Raw genomic sequence first — 19,880 nt, forward strand, 5'->3', positions numbered from 1 at the left:
GCGGATTTAACGACCTCTAGGTACTTCTCAGGTGGCTGCTCCTGTGAATTGTGCTCACAAACCTTTCAGAGCAAGTTGCTCTACTGAACCTTGCCCCACTAAACATGGGCTGGGCACCTCAGAAGATTCATAAATGAGCTCTATATAGCCAAGCCACAAACCTGCAGTTTTAGGGGAAAATGTAACAGCAACTATAACAATCATACTATCCAGTAACAATTTAATGTTGCTGACCCAATTCTTTCTCCTTGTCACTACCAAGCCCTAAAATGTGCCAGCTTTGCATGTTTAAAGGTCTTGTTAGTTTGTTTTCTTTTAATGAGCTGCCTATATTAGCAAAATTTTAGACTTCTGGTTTTATTGCTTTCTTCTGCTTTCAGAAATTGAATTAACGCGTACTCACATAGATCAGCAAGGAATTATTCTAATTATACACTTCACATTAATGAAACTTTTGAAATCAGAGAAGTTTTAAATACACAACATTGCAGGAGGTAATGAAGGTAAGATGTTGGAATTAGAAGCACTTATGAGAAGCAATGCCTGAATGAATTATTAGGACTTGCAGATACACAAAATCATGAGAGTAAACTTATTGCTTACAGCAACTACATTATTTTGGGTTTTATCTGCATAAGGCTGTCAGCAACTACATCCATTAAATGTAGGAGATAAGAATCTTAAATCAAGAAGTAGAAACTGAGTATATATATTTATCACAGTTCACAGAAAATAAAATTGCCTGAGTAGCACTCACAGTCTTTTCAGAATTTGGACTTGACTTCAAACATAACAGAGTATAAATCTACAAGTGGAAGGATCAGCGTTTCATAGATTGTATCAACTGTTTCCTAAACTATATTTGAAATAAAGAAACACTAAAACAAAACAAACAAAAAAACCCACAAAAATACACCCAACACAAATGAACCAACAAAAAAAAAGAAGAAAACTAAGTAGTATCTTTAAAGAACTTAGGATTTGAATAGATACTGTAAAAGAAGTGTCCTGTGAAAAGTCAGGCTGACTCCTTTGATAAGAATGTCAAGTATCTCGGGGTTTCCAAGCCTGATTTCCCAAATAATGGGGTCAACTTAAAAGCTGGTCATAGAGCAGAACAGATTTCTTTAAAAGCTTTTAAACTGTTATTGGTTCAAAAGATTGTCATGGTTTTCAATAATGCAAAGAGAAAATTTTATTTTGTTGCTGGTTTAAGGGGCACCACTTCAAACTTTTCTAAATTGTTTTAGGAGAACAGACTCAGAGACCCTTTTGAAAAGCTAGGGAAGTGACTTCAAAGGGAAGAGAGTCTTTGTCTGCTAAGCAGGTTTACGACCACTGATGCAAACCCTAAGTAAGGGCTGAAAAGAACACTCAGAGAATCTTTATGGAGATCCTTAAGGAAGATGAACAAGTCAAATGAAATTAAAGATAGTTCAAATCCTAGCACTAATAACCAGGACACAACAGATGTGCTTTTTCAGTGTAGGATATAGTGATATCCCCAGACTATCCCATCCCTGGATCGCTGCTTGGAGCTGAATTCTGTAACATTCTTAATGTCACATTCACATTGCTACAAATGCCATCAACGATTTATTTAAGTCACAGGAAGCACACATAAAGTTACTTTCCAGTAATGGACAGAATACTTTACCTTTGCAGCAACAATTCAAATTATTTCAAAAGAACTCACCTACATTCCAATAAATAATTTCTCCAAAGCTGTTTTCCCATAGAAAACAACATAAAATATCACTCTTACTTAAGTGACTAAAGTACATTTTAAATCATAAAATTCAAGCTTCAGAAGATAAAAGAAGAGCATGTGATATCATGTCAGCCTGTGGTGATATATCAGTGAAAAAATGTTAGGCTTTTGGAGACTATGTTTAAAAAGGAACAGTGGGATTACAGCAAAGTCAAATACTTTCTTCCAGTTTAATGACATCCAGAAGAAGAAAAGCCTTAATGGAGAGAAAAAGAAATTGGTTTGTATTACTAGGTCTCTTTTTGCTATTTTTTTTTAGCTTTGGTGATGTTGCAATACAAAGCAGGATCATGACATTTTAAATCCATCAGCAAATTCCTGAAATGGCTGCTTTCTTTATTTTCAGCACTAAGCTGTAAAAGCTGAGCCAAACACAAAAACTGATTTGAAGAAAAATATCTTCCTAAAAAGAAACCAAAAGATAGATTACCTAAAAAAACTTACTACACAATTAAATATGAGATACTCTTCCTACTATTTATGGGTGAGACAATATTATGCAATGCATTAAAATATAAAATATTTGACTGTGCTCCTTTTTGTGTTTTATACTGAGAAGACAGTTAATTATTATGTCAAAGAGACCTAAACAGCCATTTCTAAATTATTCTCTAATTTCAGAGGCTGTGGGGCACTTCAAAATGGCAAATTAATTATGCAATTTTATGCCAATACAAAATCCAAATCAAATAAAGCATCAGTTAATCTGTCTTTTTACCTATTTCTTGCAAAAGTGATTGAGTGCCTTCTTGGAAGGCACCAAACCAAACTATACGTGTAAGAAAGGCCTTCTAAAATTAATTTTAAAATTTTCCCAATTTGGAAGTTGCTTTTTATGATTAAAAAATAAGGAAAACAATAAAGGTTTGAAATAAACATGGGAAGTACAGAGGTATGTACAGAATATAGGACATCTGGAAAAAAATGCTCTCAGCAAAATATAGGTAAATAAAGAAAATTAATTTGCTGCTAAGGTCCAATGTTGATTATATAGCAGGTTTCAGACTTTAATTGCATCAAAGGGATAATTGTCAAATATTATATAAAGTCTGTGCATTAACATTATTTATAGATCACATAATTGGCCAAATGATTAGAACCCTATTTCACTGGCACAGAAAATTACCTGATGAATGAGAGATCTTACTCAAGTGATACCACACAAAATCGTTGAAATATTCCTAAAGCTTCAGTTTGAATAATCTTTTCTTTGTAAATAAGAATTTTTACATAACAATATAATATTTTCATATTATATAGAAGCTTCATTGTTGTCTGGTTCTTCATGTGACATTCCATCAGCATTTCCTCTTAATTCCTTCAAACTACTTCCCATCTGTTCAGACTTATTTTAATACAAAAAGTACAACCTTATGCCAAGATGCAAGTTTTAGTTTTGTAAAAACACACTTCAACCTTGTATTTTCTGAAAAAGGAACAACTTCTTTGAACAGTGCATCATTCTATCCTGAAGCAAAGTCTAAACATGCAAAGCACAGGAGATGCTATATTTTGTTCAGTAAGGAAAAAATACATTAGATTTATCTTGTAGGATTCGTTTCAGTAAATATAACCCAGGAGGGCTTACTATACTTAGCTCAGTGTCACTCAGTGCAACAAGTGACCAACATTTAACCAGTATTAATGAGAGACTTTTCATACATGCTGTGTCACAAAAACTATGCTTCCAAAACAAACAGAATAAGGAAGAAGATCTAACCGGCCTTCATAAACTGGGTATTACAATTCAGACTTCAAAAGTCAATAATCCCCAGTCTCTTAATTCCTACACCATGTGCAACACAAAACTTTCTGGAACAGGTTCTCCATAAGTGGGGATTGATCTGCTGCAAGTCCTGGAAGTCATTCAGCAGGACTCCTCCCACCGAACCCAGGCCTTTTTGAAGCCCTGGAAAGTATCTGCAGGTGAGTAGTCGGGTCAGAGTACACTGATATTTTAATATTTGCACCATCCTGACTTCATAAACTGTTACTTCAATGGCAGCTTTGAAGTTTTAGAACACTGTCATTTTTATCTAATAATGTTCTAAAACAGGTTTATGAAGGGACTTTTTTTTTGTTTATACTAAAAAAATAATTATTTTCTTCATATTTCTCTCTTTTGGTTTATAGTACCATTACCTAGTGAGTTCAAGACAAAAAGACAACAAACCTAAAGAGAAAAAAAAATCAAGCAATTATTTCAGTCAGAAATAGCAGCTACTGAGAAATTGTTGTAAGATAAACCAAGATAACTACATCTAGTTAAAACCTATACAGTATTTCATAACCTGGGCAAAATATAATCTGAGACGAGAGGTTTCCTATGATACTTCCACTTAGTTTGGCACATTTTTATGGTTTTTTTATTTCCCCCTATTAAAATACATCAAAATAATTTATTCTAAAGTCTGTCCTTGAGCTATTAGATTACTTTTATAAAAGTAATTTCAAACCAATACTACCACCAGTAGTATATTGTACTACAGAGATGTTTACCACCTTTACTTACCAATGTAACTGGGAGTGCTGGTGGCATACACCAAATTCAGAGAATACATAAGTTAGCTGTTTTTTTACAAGTAACTCTTTAAACCAGATACTTTTTCAATGAGGCGGGCCATAACTCCAGTATCTCCATGGTACTAGTACTACCACTAGAATTTCGATCCAGAAACACTTAAAAATAATTTCTCACCAAAGTCAGGATTCTTGTATTGATCAAATAGCTTTTATAACATTTATGCTGTGATCTTATTCTAGACTATAAATTATTATATCTTCTGCACTACTCTGTTCTGTCTTACATGGTATAGACTTTAAACTGAATGGTGATTTTTCTCAGCAACCAACCGAGGTAAATAAATGTGATGCATTAGTACACCATCCCACAACTCTGTATATGGCGCACATTAAGGTTGTATTCATTTGCCATCTGAATGTAATTCCTTTTACCACATCAACTATTAGTTACAAGTCATAAATAGAGCATTGTTTTTCCTGGAACTCAAAGGTCTGTGTTGCATCAAGCAGTACTAAACATCTTTATCCTGCTGGAAATTCCATGCATCCCATTTTAATAACACCTGAAGCTGGATACTGACAAAAGAGCAGCATCCAAACTCCTTCTGTGTTTCCAGTCTCAAAATACATACATTCTTGGTTGCCTCAAAACTTGCTCTAAAATGCTTCTTTGAGTTACTGATTGACAAGTCCTGACACACAATCTCTTAGCTAACTGAAAACAAGGATGATAAAAATGCTAACTTAATACTGTAGGACATACTTTTAGCCAAAACAAATATTTATGGCACGCAAACTTACATGCTTATCACTACCAAGCCACTATGGCTTTTTAGCTGCTTTCCAGACTATCTGTGAAGCTCTTTTCAGTGAAGGCCTTGTCCCCATAGGTATCTATGACACGACTTTTGTCATTATATAAATACAAAAGTATCTGGCTTGTGTGCCAGCATTGCAGATTTCCAGATATACCAGAATTCATCCATCCAGAATTCTTCATCTTTTTTTCCAGTTTAAATATGTGGAAGGTAGAACCATCATTTCTATGTGATTTAAAGAGTACTTGGAGGCCTCCATACAATGAGGTTCAATGAGGCCTCAAACTCTTTGAGGTACCAATGTGTTACAGCTGAAAGAAGAAAGGACAGTGACCTTTTGTGGCTGCAGAATTTAAGGCTCTGTTCTAGATTCACGCAGATTGGCCCAGCCCTTGTTACCTGCAAAGCTACAGGGAACCATGGGACCATTTACAGCATCAGGGGTTCTGTCTACTGAGCTTTCATGAGGCTTTCAAGGCTAACACTGACTAATGCAATAAATGCTAGATAAAAGAATATTTAGTGGTTGCTACGCCTTTCAAAAATATGTTACAGATACTTTTTCCAAGTTTTGTGTATCGTCTCTATGACATACTTTGTACTGAATTGTACTTGTAACACACATAGAAAAATGTAACACTGTGCTTGTTAAAGCCCTTTAAAATAAAAAGAAAAAAGTAATCAATTTCTTTTTATGGTCCCACTTAACAAAACACTCCTGACCTATTTCTGTTTCAGTTCTTATGTTGAACTTAAATTCACATTGTATTTTCTCATTATAATTGCAATGAAAAGGATAAAAAGATTATACTACAAATGAATTTTTTTTGCCTTCGAAATGTGAATAGGTATTTTTAATTTTTTACTAAATAGTGCTTAGGATCCATTCCTGAGATCAGCTTCAACTGAATGCCAGCAGATGGTGCTGAAGGACTCTAGCTTTACATGCAACATTGTCCTGTCCTGCCATTTTTGAAACAAAGAATATTTGTTAGATCTGTAGTAAAACAATGTTATACTAACACTGAATTATTTACTTGCTATTTCTTTTTTTTTAAGAAAGGCTCACACAATAATATATAAAATGTGTGCATGGGTAAAAAAATAAAAGTGCTATTGAGCACCTAAAGGAGCATGTGCAGACTGTCCTAAAACTCAGTGCTGGAGCAACACTCTTTTCCTCGCAGGCTGACTTCAGTAGACTATTGCATTTATAGCTGCAGCAATTTCAAACGTATTTTAGTATTTTGAGGCTCTGAAAATTTTTAGCTATTCTGGTAGACAGAAAGTAACAGTTAATAGAAGAATTTCCATTATTAACTAGCCTGATTAGTGATTTATGGACATTTTGATACTCCTGCTACTTTGCACAATAAATGAAAAAGGAAACACTAACAGGTAAGCTTTTTACAGCTACTTCCCAATTAATTTTTTTAAGAGAAGCTGCTGCTAAGGAAATTACTTTCAATTTTTTAAAAATAATGATTAGAATTCTAAATGAATATTTATACTATAAACAATCTATGGAAATGTGGACCCTCATCTTCTCTACTACCATTGGTTTGGAACAAATTTTGAAAATAGACCATTAAAAGAGTCTGGATCATGCAGACCTGGCAACCAAGACATAGGTTAATTCAATATGAGGAAGAGGGAAGAAGGCAAAGATGGGTTTTTTGGCTACTGAGTTAACAGCAGACATAGGACCTGCCTGAAATCAGTGTGAATGTTCTCTGCATGCAGAGGGAAGCATCTATGCAAATCCTCACAGAATTAAACTTTATAGGATTAGAGTGTCTGAGTCCAAAGAAATTATAACCCACAACATTAATATTTAATCAACTAACACAAAGATGCTCCTCAGGTATAATTTCAAAGTTTAAATTGCTTGCATTGTCCACTTCAATAATTAATTATGAAGCACTCACAAAAAAGTTTTAATTTTCCAACTGAAAAATGTCTGCAGCAGTTGATGAAATACAGATGTTTTAACTTTTACTATAATTACCAATACAATTAAAAATAACGATTTCTTTAGTTTCAAGATCATAGCTTTAATGTTAATAATGATTTATAATTCTTTTATCATACATACACTATAATAATTTTATATATATTTAATAATAATAATGTAAATTGGTAAAAGTCTTGCAGGTATTCAAATATTTATTTAGGAATTCTAGCAAAATAAAAACCAGACAAAAATGCAGTTTCTTTTAAAAGTAGCTTGGAGAGGAACAAGACTGTTTTTCAGCAAGACAAGAAATGTGATCAATTTTGAATCCTTTGGGAGATTTTGTATTTTATACATTGAAAAAATTATGCATTTTAAAAATTTGCATCTAAGGGAGATATTCTACACATTAGTTAAATACAGTAATTGTATTTTTAAATATGAAATCAGGCGCTTACATTCACGTGAGTCCTGCTACACAGCTACACCACTAAACCCATTTATTTCCCACACTTCAGAATGCCTGAATATAGTACCCTCTAAAACATATAAAGCTATGCAATGAAAGCACCCCCATAGTCCTCGTGATGCAAATGTGATACATACAGAGAGTAACATTTTCTAGTTTTATGGGCTAACATAAAAGAGGTAATATAATTTGTTTTATTCACATATGTGTGGAAGATCAATGCAATAACTCAGAAGAGAGCCCGTTACTATTAGCACTAGTGATACTGTTACACATGGATTGTACATTTCATAGCATTGAAGATTTTTAACCAGCGAGCCTTAATTTCCTTAGCAAATAAAATTTCTAATTAAAAATATTTTGGTTTTTTCAAAATCTGAAAACTAAAACCTAATTGTGAACACATTCATAGATACTTGAAAGCAACGGAACTATATTTTCATATTCCATTAATAAAGTCAAGAATAGCAGAAAAACACTTTAACTGGGCTATAGAAGTGCCTACCATTTTTTAAGCACAAACCATTTTAGAAGCATAAACGATACTAAGACAAATTCACCACCATAAACCTCCCCTTCAAGAAAGTACACCCAAACAAAATAGCTACAGTGAAAAACCCAAAACCTTGAAGACACAGATTTACACCTACTAACATTCATGATTGGCCTCTACCTTGTCCATGTAGGTGAGGGATTATTAAAGAAAACTGGAGAAAATAGGATATTCCAACTACAAAATCATGTGTTGGTAAAGGAAAATCACAAGTATGTGTGTAGAAAGAGATTTGATGACAATTTTTAATATATAACAGCTAGAGATGACCTCCTAAATATTATTATAACCAATACAGCAAAACAAATGAAAAAACCACCTGGCTGAAAGGAATTTACAGGGAAGTGGCAAAGATATGAGAATGTTCAATACATTTTATAAGGAAGAGGTCAAGGACAAAATAATTCCTGAAGTATTTTGGGAAAACAGGTTTCAATACATACAGAATATCCTTCTGTAAGATCTCATGGGCAGTTAAGCCCACAGAAAACAAAGGAAAAGGTAAGGAGGATACTAGTGAATGCAGCACAGAGATGAGACAGGCAAGACCCCAGCTGGCACAACTCAGAGTTCTCCAGTGACTTTGACACAGGAAAGTCAGGCAAAAAGATCAAAATAAATGAGGTTATTTCTGAAACAGTGTAAGCAACAAGGTATGAGCAAAGAGACAAGCCCCAGAGAGCCACACACAGATGAGATGTAACTAACAAGGACATCAAAAATAACATTCTAAAACCATGAAAATATGCCAAGTTTTCTCAAGAAGTTGGTTTGTTATTAGGGCAAGCAATACCAGTAGATGATGCCGTACAAAGTACTTCAAGAAAAGGTCAGCTGCAGTCAGACAGCAAACCCAAGTAAAACCAGCAGTGAAATCTGTTGTCTCAACTAGAGAATGAGGTAAATGTTTGGTACTCAATTGGCCTGATAATAGTGAGATGAGAATACTGTGACAATGAATAATCCCAGAGTTACAACAATTGTTTCAGGGATATTGGGTGGGGTTCTGCAAGACTAAAAAGTATTGTGTTGTTTAAGAAGCAGGAAAAAGAAAAATTAGAGAGTAGTCTGCTTAATCCCAACAAACAGAAAAAATACTGGCAGAACATTTACATTTTTATATATACACACACAATTTCCTACAAGAAAACAAGGAGATGAGTAACAGCTGATTTGGATTTGTTCTAAACAAATCATGTCAAAGCTATTTTTTCCTTGCAATGGCAAAGCAACAGGACGGGTTCAGGGAGACATCACATATTTTTGCTTTAGTGAGAACTCCAGTGCTGTTCCATGTGAGCAATTTCTTAAGGAAAAAAGGGAAGCACACATTCAGAAGATACTATTATATATTGGAAAGCTACATTCTGAAAGCTATTCATTGTCAAAATGGTAAATGTATTGATGGGCATTCCTGAACTGTGTACTAGCTAACATTTGCTTTAATGACCAATTTAATAGACTAAGACTGCAAAGTATATTTGCAGATACGAGTTGCTGCAAGGCTGCTGGAGGACAGGATGAGAATTCAAAGTAAGTTTGACAAATTGGAGAAAACAGTCTAAAAAAGAATACACTTCAGAAAGTTTAAAGATGAGATTCCACAGCTAAACTACAGAGAGAAGGAGACACAAGTGAAAAGATTCTTCATAAAACACTGAAATTCATACTAGCTCATGCCCATAAAAGAATTGACGGTGTCATGGTGTTTTGAAAGAAACAGATAGATCCCTGGGGATGTGAAAAGTCCTGGTCTGTAAACCAGGTTGTTTTCTACTTATTACTGGAAAGGCTTCAGCTGCATTCCTGGGTCTACTTTGAGGAAGACAGTCAACTGAAGAGAGGAACACACAAAAAAATTAGAGGTCTGGAAAAACATGACTTATGGCAAAAAACAAAGAATTGAGTTATTAAAGTTGGAGGCAAAGAATTGTAGGTCATGGCAATCCAAATAACTGGAAGTAGCTGCAAGAAGGAAATAATTGTTCTCTACACAAAGGAAAAATAGATAAAAGATGACAGAATGCAACTGCTGCAAAAAGAACTGGACACTAGGCTGAACACTGGGAAAAGATTGCTAAGGACAGGGCTTCTAAGGCCCAAAAATGGGCTGTAGTTTGCTGTAGTTTTTAAGGGAAGATTGGACAAACATCAGTGGAGATTGATTTTGGCATAGTTAAGCCTTCATTTGGAAAAGAGAATAGATCAGGTGACCAAAGTTCCTGCCCGCCCTGTTTCCTACGGTTCTGTGATTACAAAGGAAAACTCAATCCCCCAACCTAGGAAATGTCCAAACATCAGGAGTTACCACTTGAGCTTCAAAGAGAAAGTGGGATCTGAAAGTGATGCTCACCATTTGTATGCAAATGAATTCTCTCATCTCTTTTCTCCAGCCATCACACAATCCCTCCTCCTACCCCCCACATCTTGCCTCCCCTCCACCTCCACTTCCTTAGGCTGGGCAAGGACAAAACACAGCATCTTTCCACAGCCCTCTCCCACGAATCTACACACATTCTACCACACAAGTCCTTGTGCGTAATGTCACATCCCCAAGTGGTGCCTTGGAGCCTCTAAATATGCAGAAGCCAACTTTGTGTGCCACAGATCACACATGGGCTCCAAGGAGTACCGAGGGGAGGGCCATATCCTCTCCCAAGCCAGCCACATGCCAAGGAGAGGAAAGGAAAACCCCCTTGCACTATGCAAAGTGACTTTACATCTCCACAGTAAGTTATGCTAATTAATGTGAAAGCAAAACAGCTCAAGGCTATTCCGAAGGATACAACTACTTCAGGTCCTCAGCCCTGCTCTGAATTATTCCAAGGCTTGGTCAGAAATTGTCCCCAGAAACATTTTTGCATCAGAAAAAGGCCTGTGCTCCCAAGTGACGTAGTGCCATACGTTTACATTTTCAAAACCAATTAATTTAGAAAGAAGAAAACTTTACATTTGATCAAAGAGCATAATGAAATATTTTTTGCATTTCAGGTTTTAATTTGAGAAGGAAAAAAATGATTTAACCTAAATGTAATCAAGCTGTTTTGTGAAGAATAAAATAGTTTCCAGCAGATGTGTCCCATGTATAGAAATTTCATATCTCTGAGACTTCAATTTGTCAGATTTGGTTTACATTCATCAGCGCCTTTGAGAGGTATTGGGGAGAAACTAAATTAGATAGTGAGACTCCATAGCCGTAATTTCTTTATAAAGTCAGCCTCAAAGTTAAAAGCTAAATTACATAAATAATTAGTATTTTGTTAACCTTTTTCTTCTATTAAACCAAAACCAGATTTTTTTTTCAAAACAGTCAAGTTAGCTCAAGAATTGTCCTTGATAAAGAATATCAAGCCACTTATTTATCATGTGTACCATAGCTCACCTGGCTTGTCAACTTAAGTATCATACTAAAACATGAATACACAGAGCCAGAGATCCAGAGCTCAGTTCTCTGAAAGTAAAGAAATCAGACAAGTAAACCCAAATAAAATGTAACTGGTGGAATAATGGGTGCCTAATGGGATATTATTTAGAGCAGATGGATCATATCAGCCTGCTGGCTGATGTACATCAAGGCAATAGGTACTATGAGAGAAGGAAAGAAATACTCTGTGGTTTAAATCACTTTTTCTTGAAATTACTCTGGCACCATGATTTGGTAAAGTACCATTAGATGCACATTGCTGTGAAGTCATCTTAAGATGGACATTAGAGATAATTAAATAGAGAAGAAATATCAACTTTGAGAGTATGTAAAATTTTCAGTGAATAGTATTCATTGAAAGCATGAATAAACTGTATTTTGAAGTAAAAGAATCATTAGCTTCAAATACAGAAAGACGTTAGACCAGTTAAATATCAACATCCTGCAAATGGATGGAAGTTACAGCTGCAGTAACAGGGCTCAGAACCCAACAAATCTGCTGGTGCTTTCCATTTCTGACACAATCAGAACTAAGCAGAAACAGCTCCTTTCATTTGTCTTTTCAAAAAAAATTTTGACTGAACAGAGAAGCCTACAGACAGCTATTTCTGGGAAAAATTAAACACCCCAGATTACCATCTCTTTGAAGCAGGAACTGTCTATACCCATGTCTAGGACTACGTATAGTGCCACAAGATTCCGATTGATAACAGAGGTTTCCAGGCACGCTGTATCACAAAAAAGCCTCACAGAAAGGCAGTTGGTAAACACAGGAGCCATTGCAAGTCCCTAGAAGTCCAAGTCTAATAGAACTACAAGCACAGAGATTTACCAGGTAGCTACTGTGTGATTTTAAAGAGCAGCTAGAATTGCCTGGCATTGCCTCTGAAAACTGCAAAATTCTAATACCTTAGAAATCTGCATTAGAGAAGACAGTCAATAGATTGCAACAAAATGTACATATTTGACTCAAATAGTAGGTACAGAATCTCAGCAAATGATCTGTTAGGGTGATCAAGGAGCCTATAGCCTCAAGGTCTTGTTCACACAGCAGGCAAGCCTGGCAAATGTGGGACAAGTATAACTTCTCAGGGCAACTTAGGAACCTACAAACTCTTTGGAGTTTCCAAGTTTTCAAGGTCTGCAAAAATAACACAGAGTTTGCATTTTCTTTAAATTGATAGACTGCAAAACATGTATGAAGTATTCATAGAATTTTTTTTTCCCTCAAGCAAAGACATATTTATTTAAAGACCCTCATAAACTGTGCTAGCCACTTCTCAGAAAACCTCCCATCTCTTGAACAGGGCTGCTTGGAAGGATAATAGGGATAGTTTTCACACATTCTCTGCCTTAAGATTCTGCAACTGAGTGAACTGAGGTGCATCTTCTTCAACTTTTGAATAGCTTTCACAATCAATATCAAATAATTTGAAAGTTAAATTCAGATATTTGTTCTGATAATAATTAATTGTGCTTCTTCAAAGTCACTCACAGGATGCAATTTTCAGTCAAGCCACCTCTGTGTTTCAAATTCAAGTAACTCCAGATGAGTAACAGACTGAATATGGAACACACAGCTTTACCAAATAGATTAATTTGGAAGATGTCAGGTATTGTTTTGATTATATAAAACTGTGTGCCAGCTATAACTGCAATACATGACAGATCTAATACCACTTCTTGCTTTCCAGATGTCCATTTTGCCCTCTTCAGAGCAGTTTTTACCAGTATTTAAACAGGGTCAGAGAAGACCTGAAATGAATGGAAGAATACCTAAGAAATACTCTTCATATGATAGAATAACCTTCTCTTACCCCTTCAGGGCATTTTATTTTTTGCTGAACAGGACCTCTGTTTGGCTATGATGTGCCCCTAAATTTATATACATATAAGCTCTCACAAGATGGCTTGAAAACCCCTCATTCCTGGAAAATGGCTTACTCCAGGCTTTTTTTCAACTGTATATCTGCCTTTTTCTTTGCTTTGGGGATCAGAAATTACTTTTGTGTGTGTGTGTGGAGTGAAACTGGCATAAACCAGTATAGATCACTTTCTACCTTTCCTGTTTCATAATACATAGTTGAACAGTCATAGTGGTTCAGTGTTTTTTATAGAGTTAAAAGAGAGCATTGTCATGAATAAATGACAGGATGATTCAGGAATTCCTGGGAAATGGTGCAAGATGGAAGAGAATAAATACTTTGGCAAGTGCAAGGTGAGTTTGAGTGGGGAAGGGTTAAAACTGAATGAGGCTGGAGCAGGGTTACTCTGCATTATTAGTTGGGTTATATTCTTGCACTGCAACCAATCAGAATGCCTCATATGTGATTGTGAGGATTGGGCACATAGCACCCTACCTAAAATTCTGTTCTATGAAGTGTTTGCTCAAGGCATTGTGAGACAACCTCCCTACAAACCAGTTTTTATTTTTGTTTTTTTCTTACCTCTTGGGTTATCACCGATGATGTTGGTTTTGCCATTCCAGTACCAGAGCAGCAAGGTTGCATCCCGGGATCCTGAGAGGATGTAACAATTCCCTCCAATGTAGGACTTGGAACGGGCCAGACAGGTCACAACATCCCAGTGGCCAAACACTACTTGCATCAGTTTACCTGGAACACAGTAAATTGATTCTTTAAAAACTACCCTCTTATTCTAAGACAAATTAAATACATTATAAAGTATTTTAGAAATATTTTCTTTGTCCAAAAAACTTCAAAATAGAAATGTAGTGGGGAGTACTATTTTCTCTTTATTTATTTGGTGGGAACTTAATTAAAAGTGCAGCAGTCCATACAATCCATACAAAAAATACTTTCAGTCCCTCAATATTATACTTTATTCAAAAGTCTAACTGGATTTCCTGAAGCCCAGCAATTGCAGATCATGAAGAAGCAGGATAAGAACACACACACTTTTCTCATGCACCTATTCAGCCCGTTCAGGTAGCTAGGGCCAGGACAAATCTTGCACCCAATCACACATTTGTGAAGTGCGATGCCTCCAATGTGTGACCCTGGCTTTCTCAACCCAAATGACCATTTGTTCCTTGGGCTGACTAAAGAACAAGGAGGAACAGAAGGGCATTGGAAGGATTGACAAGACAGGCCAAAAAAAGAAACAGGAAATACAGACTACTGCATTTCTAAATATAAATAAATAAAAATAAAGTTAAACTAAATGTTCTGAAAAGCATTTAAAAATTAATAGGTAACACAGATCAGTGTTGGGACTTGAGTACATTTTTATAAAATATTTTGTTGCATGAATTCAAAACTATTGGTCCCTTAATATGGGTAATAGGGAACACATCAGAGCCTCTTTTTAAACAGTACAAAAGCACTGTATTTGTATCCAGCCACTAAATAACAATTAATGGCAATTAAATACTTAATGGAATAGTTCTGATGAAAGACCAAAAATAGTTTACAGCCCAATTTATAACAAGATCAAAAAGGTAATTTCATTAAAGTGAAAAAAAAAAAAAAACAGAAAAAAACCACAACACATATATGAATTTCTACAAAAGAAGTACTTTATGTACTTTAGTGCAGGAACAAAAAATAAAATAACAAGATGCAATTTAAAGGAAATCTGTACATCAGATTCAAAATCAAATACTGATAAAACTTACAAGCCTGCTCTAACCTTCCAAGGGCAATTGTGAGATGGAAAGCTACCACATGAGCCATTTCTGAGTGGACAGGGCAAACCCCTGGCTGCACTCTTACTGTGCATACTCACCTTGTAGAGCAAGGGTGAGTAACTTGCGGATCAAATAACTATGTGATATATTTTTCAGTTCTATTGACATTACCTGGGATCATTTATACTTCTAGAACACAAGTTTATGCTATAAACATCACTGAGTTATAGAGATCTCCTTCTCAATTATTTCTAATTTTACAGGTTCTGTTCTAAAAAACAAGCATTTTACAAGGTTATTTCTGCCTGGTTATTTTTATTTTGTTTTGTACAGCCTAAGATCCAATGAATTTCATCAAAACAAGAAATAATATTTTGCTATTTTATATTGCTAAAAAAAAAAACCTCATTTCATAAGAGTTCCTCAAACTTTCCTGTTTTCTTTAACATGAGTTGTTCTCTCTACACAGTGATTTCAAACTTTTTCATTTGCACTCAGATATCCCTTTTTGACAGAACAAATTTTCTAGTTAATGTTTTATTTGACAGCTGCACTACAAATAATTAAAAGAAAAATAAGACTCAAGTCTGCAGTACTGAAGCTAAAACACTGTCTAGAAGTCATTCCCACTGCTGGAGGAAGGTTTTATTGTGCTTCTGCTATATTGGCTATGCTGATAACCCATGATTTAAGTTGAAAGTATTTCCTATTAAAAACAAACAAACAAACCAACCAAAGATCTGATAGGAAAATGGTTCCTTTTTTTTTTTGTGCAAGTGCTAAAACATAATTGAATTCAACACCTGTGATCACTTGCTTTCATGCATTACTGATCACATCATCTTTTCCCCTTGATGTTCTGTTGATTTCAAAATATTTCCCTACTTTATTCTCATTTCAATTTGAAGCAAAGTAAACTACATCTGAATTCACTTCATTTAAGCTAGAGCTGCTATACTGACAAATAGAAGAAATAAATCTGAAATTTTTCTGACAATGGTATTTTGGTTTATACCCTGATTAGTTATGGTAGTAACAAGGTGCCTGGTGAATCTGCCATACACAGGGAAAATAACTTAAAGAGATATTTGTAGTTCAGGATGATACAGGGCAAGGCTACCAAAACCATACAAGTTCCTTCCATATGTGTAAAGTAAAATACATCCTTTGATATAATAGAATTATTTCTCTATTCATATAAATCAAGCATATACACTGAATACTTTTTACTGCTAGCTATCCTTTCTGAAGATCCACTTTAAATTCACAGTTCTATGTAAATTTATTTTCATCAATGAGAAAATTAACCTAAGAAGGGTCTAACAAGATGTCTGTATAATGAATTGTGGGCAGTCAATATTACATAAATGGAATTTCTTCTTTATACTTAAGGCTTTAAAATTGTAAAAATGACAGAAATACTGAACTACACCACGAGATCTAAAGATTTTCATTAAAGACCAGTCTATTTTGTCAGACATTTTGGTTTGCCAAGTGTGAAAAACACTGTTAACTAATATATTTAAGAAACAATGACAAACATGCAGGATATTCCCTAGGGATTAATAACCTACTGGAAAGCTTGATGGCACACACCCATTAACCACACAGGGTCATTAATCCCAAAGAAGTACCTTGCAGTGAGGTCGCTATTTCCATTATAAGATAATGAAAGGAAAAAAACCATACCTAGTTTTTCCTGGGGTGTCATGGCTTTTAAATTCCTGTAGCTCTTACACGGAAAGATTCTTTCCTATTTAGCATGACACATGCATGACTTCAATGGTTTGGACACACTAATTTAACTGCTGCCCATTACATCGATCAGTTTATGCTATATAAAAGAATTCAGTGGCTCCAAATCAATTCCAGTATGGCATGGCTTTCAAAGGCTTTCATAGTATTCTTTCACCAGATTTCAAAATTTCTCTTCTTATTCTATGGTACTTGCCTGTATTTCCTGAAAAACCCCAGTTCTCTAGTACTGAAAACCAGAGTTAAATTCATGTAAATATTTTAAGAATAATTAACTCCCCTGATATGCCAGGCTTCACAAAAACTCTCACCTGTGAAAACTACAGTGCAAGAGCAGGCATCCCTGCCCTGTGAGCTTGAAGTGTGAAGCTCAGTCTAAACCAGAGCTTCTCTCACATGTGCCATCATTCCCCAAAAATGATAGCACACAATACATGGCAGCAGTAGGCAAGGAAAGATTTGACAAGCATTATTAATAGGGGAATAAATACACACTCCACCCCTCCTCCTTTATTTGAAACAGTAGGCTGATTATGAACAGAAAAAAATCTTTTAGTCTGTTTCCATATTTTAAAAATACATTACCTGAGTCAGTAGAGTAAACACGGAAACTCTTGTCCCAGAAGCCACAGACCAAGATGTAACGATTGTCAGAGGTGATGACAAAACACTGGGAATGCACCTGAATGCTTTGGTCTAAAAGGTCAGTGATTTGCCTCCTGTGCATACCTGTATTGCTGGCTGAACAGAAAAACATACAGACCAAGATATTTTAGCATCCACCTTCACAGAACAAAAGCACAATTTAGAAACTAACGTTCACACCAAATAGACTCCTCACTTCCGCTACTTTTTTTTGTAGCAGGGACATTTTCTTTCTAATTCTACTTTAAATTCTCATTACACTTCTAGGAACAATGCTAATTCCCTGTAGTATATATTGTAAAATAGAAGAAATCCCCTTTTTAAGTGACATGCAGCTGAGAAATAAATGGAAGATTGAACATAGGCAACAGTACACAGAAATGTAATAAGATTCCTTCCCTCCTTCTTGAAGTATAAGAAATTAAAAACCGCATAGTGGTTCAAATGCAGCACACAAAGGATCATGATTTTAAATTTTACATCAGTTGTATTTCAATGCAAGCAGTGCCATTTGAAAAAAGAAAAATTTCAGTAAATATCACTACTGTTCGAATTTTTTTAAGCAAGGCACAAAAATTAACCAGGTTATCTCCACAATTAACTTTAGGGTTGGGAGAAATTATTTGCCATATTTTGATCACTTAATGTTTTATTTCCCGAGATACTCTTGCATTGGGAATGCATTAAATGGACAGGAATCAATTAGTGAACACATTTGTCATGTTATATCTTGTCCTTAAATTAATAAGGTGTGCAGATATATAGATATATATATACATACACACATACATAGGTCTCACACACATATATCATGAAAATCCTACACTGTAGGAAGAACTTTCAGTGTGCTTTGTTCCTGAGGGAACCTGATTTACATCCCAGGCAAGTAATTTCTCCTGGGTTTGTCTGCCAACTGCTCGGAGCACCATTACTTCCATCCAGGTGGTCTTCCAGACCCACCTCTGTCCTGGTCCAGCGCTCTCCTTCACTCTTTGTTCTTTGACTCCTTTCCATTCTCACAGGCCAGCTGCCCCCCAAGCCTTGGGCTTATTCCATTTACTCTGTATCAAATCTTTCATTTATTTATGCTTTTGCTATATTCAAAATGTTGATAATGTCTTGTCCATATGGGTAGCAAATAATTTAGCAAGGTGTTGCAACTTGCTCTCTGCAGGTAACACAAATGTGGTCTTCACTGATCTTGGGGCCACTTAAAGAGTAACAGCACCATGTTATAAATGCACAGTGAACTGCTCTGTATGACAAAATAGCAGCAAAAGAACCTCAAAAGACATGCAGATCAACTAATTCAGTGAGGATAATGCCTTCAAAACACTTCACCTCAAAAAGAGGTCTAGGGTCTGTGTCATATCAGACATTGCTCTTTTATGTCTTCCTGTGCACCAGGAAAATGAGAAGGGCAGGAATCCCTCCTTATGACTAAGACAGCAACAAGATTCCTGCTATAACCATAAAAGTGTAATTTTGTGGTCCTCTTAGGTGCCATTTCTAGGTAAATGTGTCTAGCCACAATTAAAAACCTCTAATATTACCTACATAATTACCTGCTTGCACCCAGTGATGCTACTTAGCAATGACAAAGAAAGCCTTAAACCTTTTAAACTATGTCCAGTGTAATCACAAGGATGATTTGAGATCTATTGTAGGAAGAGAATATTAAACCATTTTTCAGAATGTGAACATTAACTTTAAAGGTCTCTGTACCAACGTGATTTGGGATTTTTTGCTGCAATATTTATTTACACTTCTAAGATCTACTTGAGAGCGGATTTTAAAGCAGAGCACAAATTTCTTGCTCCAAACATTTTTTGGATAAAATCTGTTTCAGGAAGGAAAGGAGAGTTACAGCACATGTCTGCCTCATAATAACTATTGCATTATTCAGATGAGGACTGATTTCAGAAACTCAGGAAAAACACTTTAATTTTATCTGATCTATAAAATGGTTTCATATGCCCCCATTGTTCCTAATCCTAGAGCTTACCCAGCAAAATGGCTACACAGGAAGAGTCTGGATCTACAGACAAAAATATTGCACTTCCTACTGGGATGTGCACATTAGTTTTGAAATGAATTCTCACTGTCTGACAGACCTGTCATTCTAACCTATCCAGGCAAGCTCATCTTTGCTCTGATTTTTCCATGCTGCTATAATTGGCCACACCACTTTTCCAATTTTACCACACTGAAACAGCTGGTTTTTAAACTAAGCTCAAAGTCTAACAAAATTGGGGGGCCACAGAATTCTGTCTTCTTTGCTCCTATCCTACAGCCAGTTTGTGTTTTGGTGTTAGGTAC

General features: G+C 35.5%; 1 protein-coding gene across 6 annotated transcripts in view; it reads right to left on the bottom strand.

Annotated features, from left to right (window-relative positions):
• The window catches only part of LRBA (LPS responsive beige-like anchor protein), a 367,939-nt gene that overhangs the window by 14,044 nt on the left and 334,015 nt on the right, over positions 1 to 19,880 (bottom strand). For all 6 annotated transcript variants that reach the window (XM_030947121.1, XM_030947122.1, XM_030947120.1 and 3 more), the window contains 2 exons: positions 17,502 to 17,657; positions 13,960 to 14,127 (listed from right to left, as the gene is read on the bottom strand). In XM_030947121.1, coding sequence (XP_030802981.1) covers positions 13,960 to 14,127; positions 17,502 to 17,657 — 324 coding nt within the window. The remainder of the gene's footprint in view (positions 1 to 13,959; positions 14,128 to 17,501; positions 17,658 to 19,880) is intronic.

This window comes from Camarhynchus parvulus, chromosome 4 (assembly GCF_901933205.1).
Source record: "Camarhynchus parvulus chromosome 4, STF_HiC, whole genome shotgun sequence".
Taxonomy (NCBI): domain Eukaryota; kingdom Metazoa; phylum Chordata; class Aves; order Passeriformes; family Thraupidae; genus Camarhynchus; species Camarhynchus parvulus.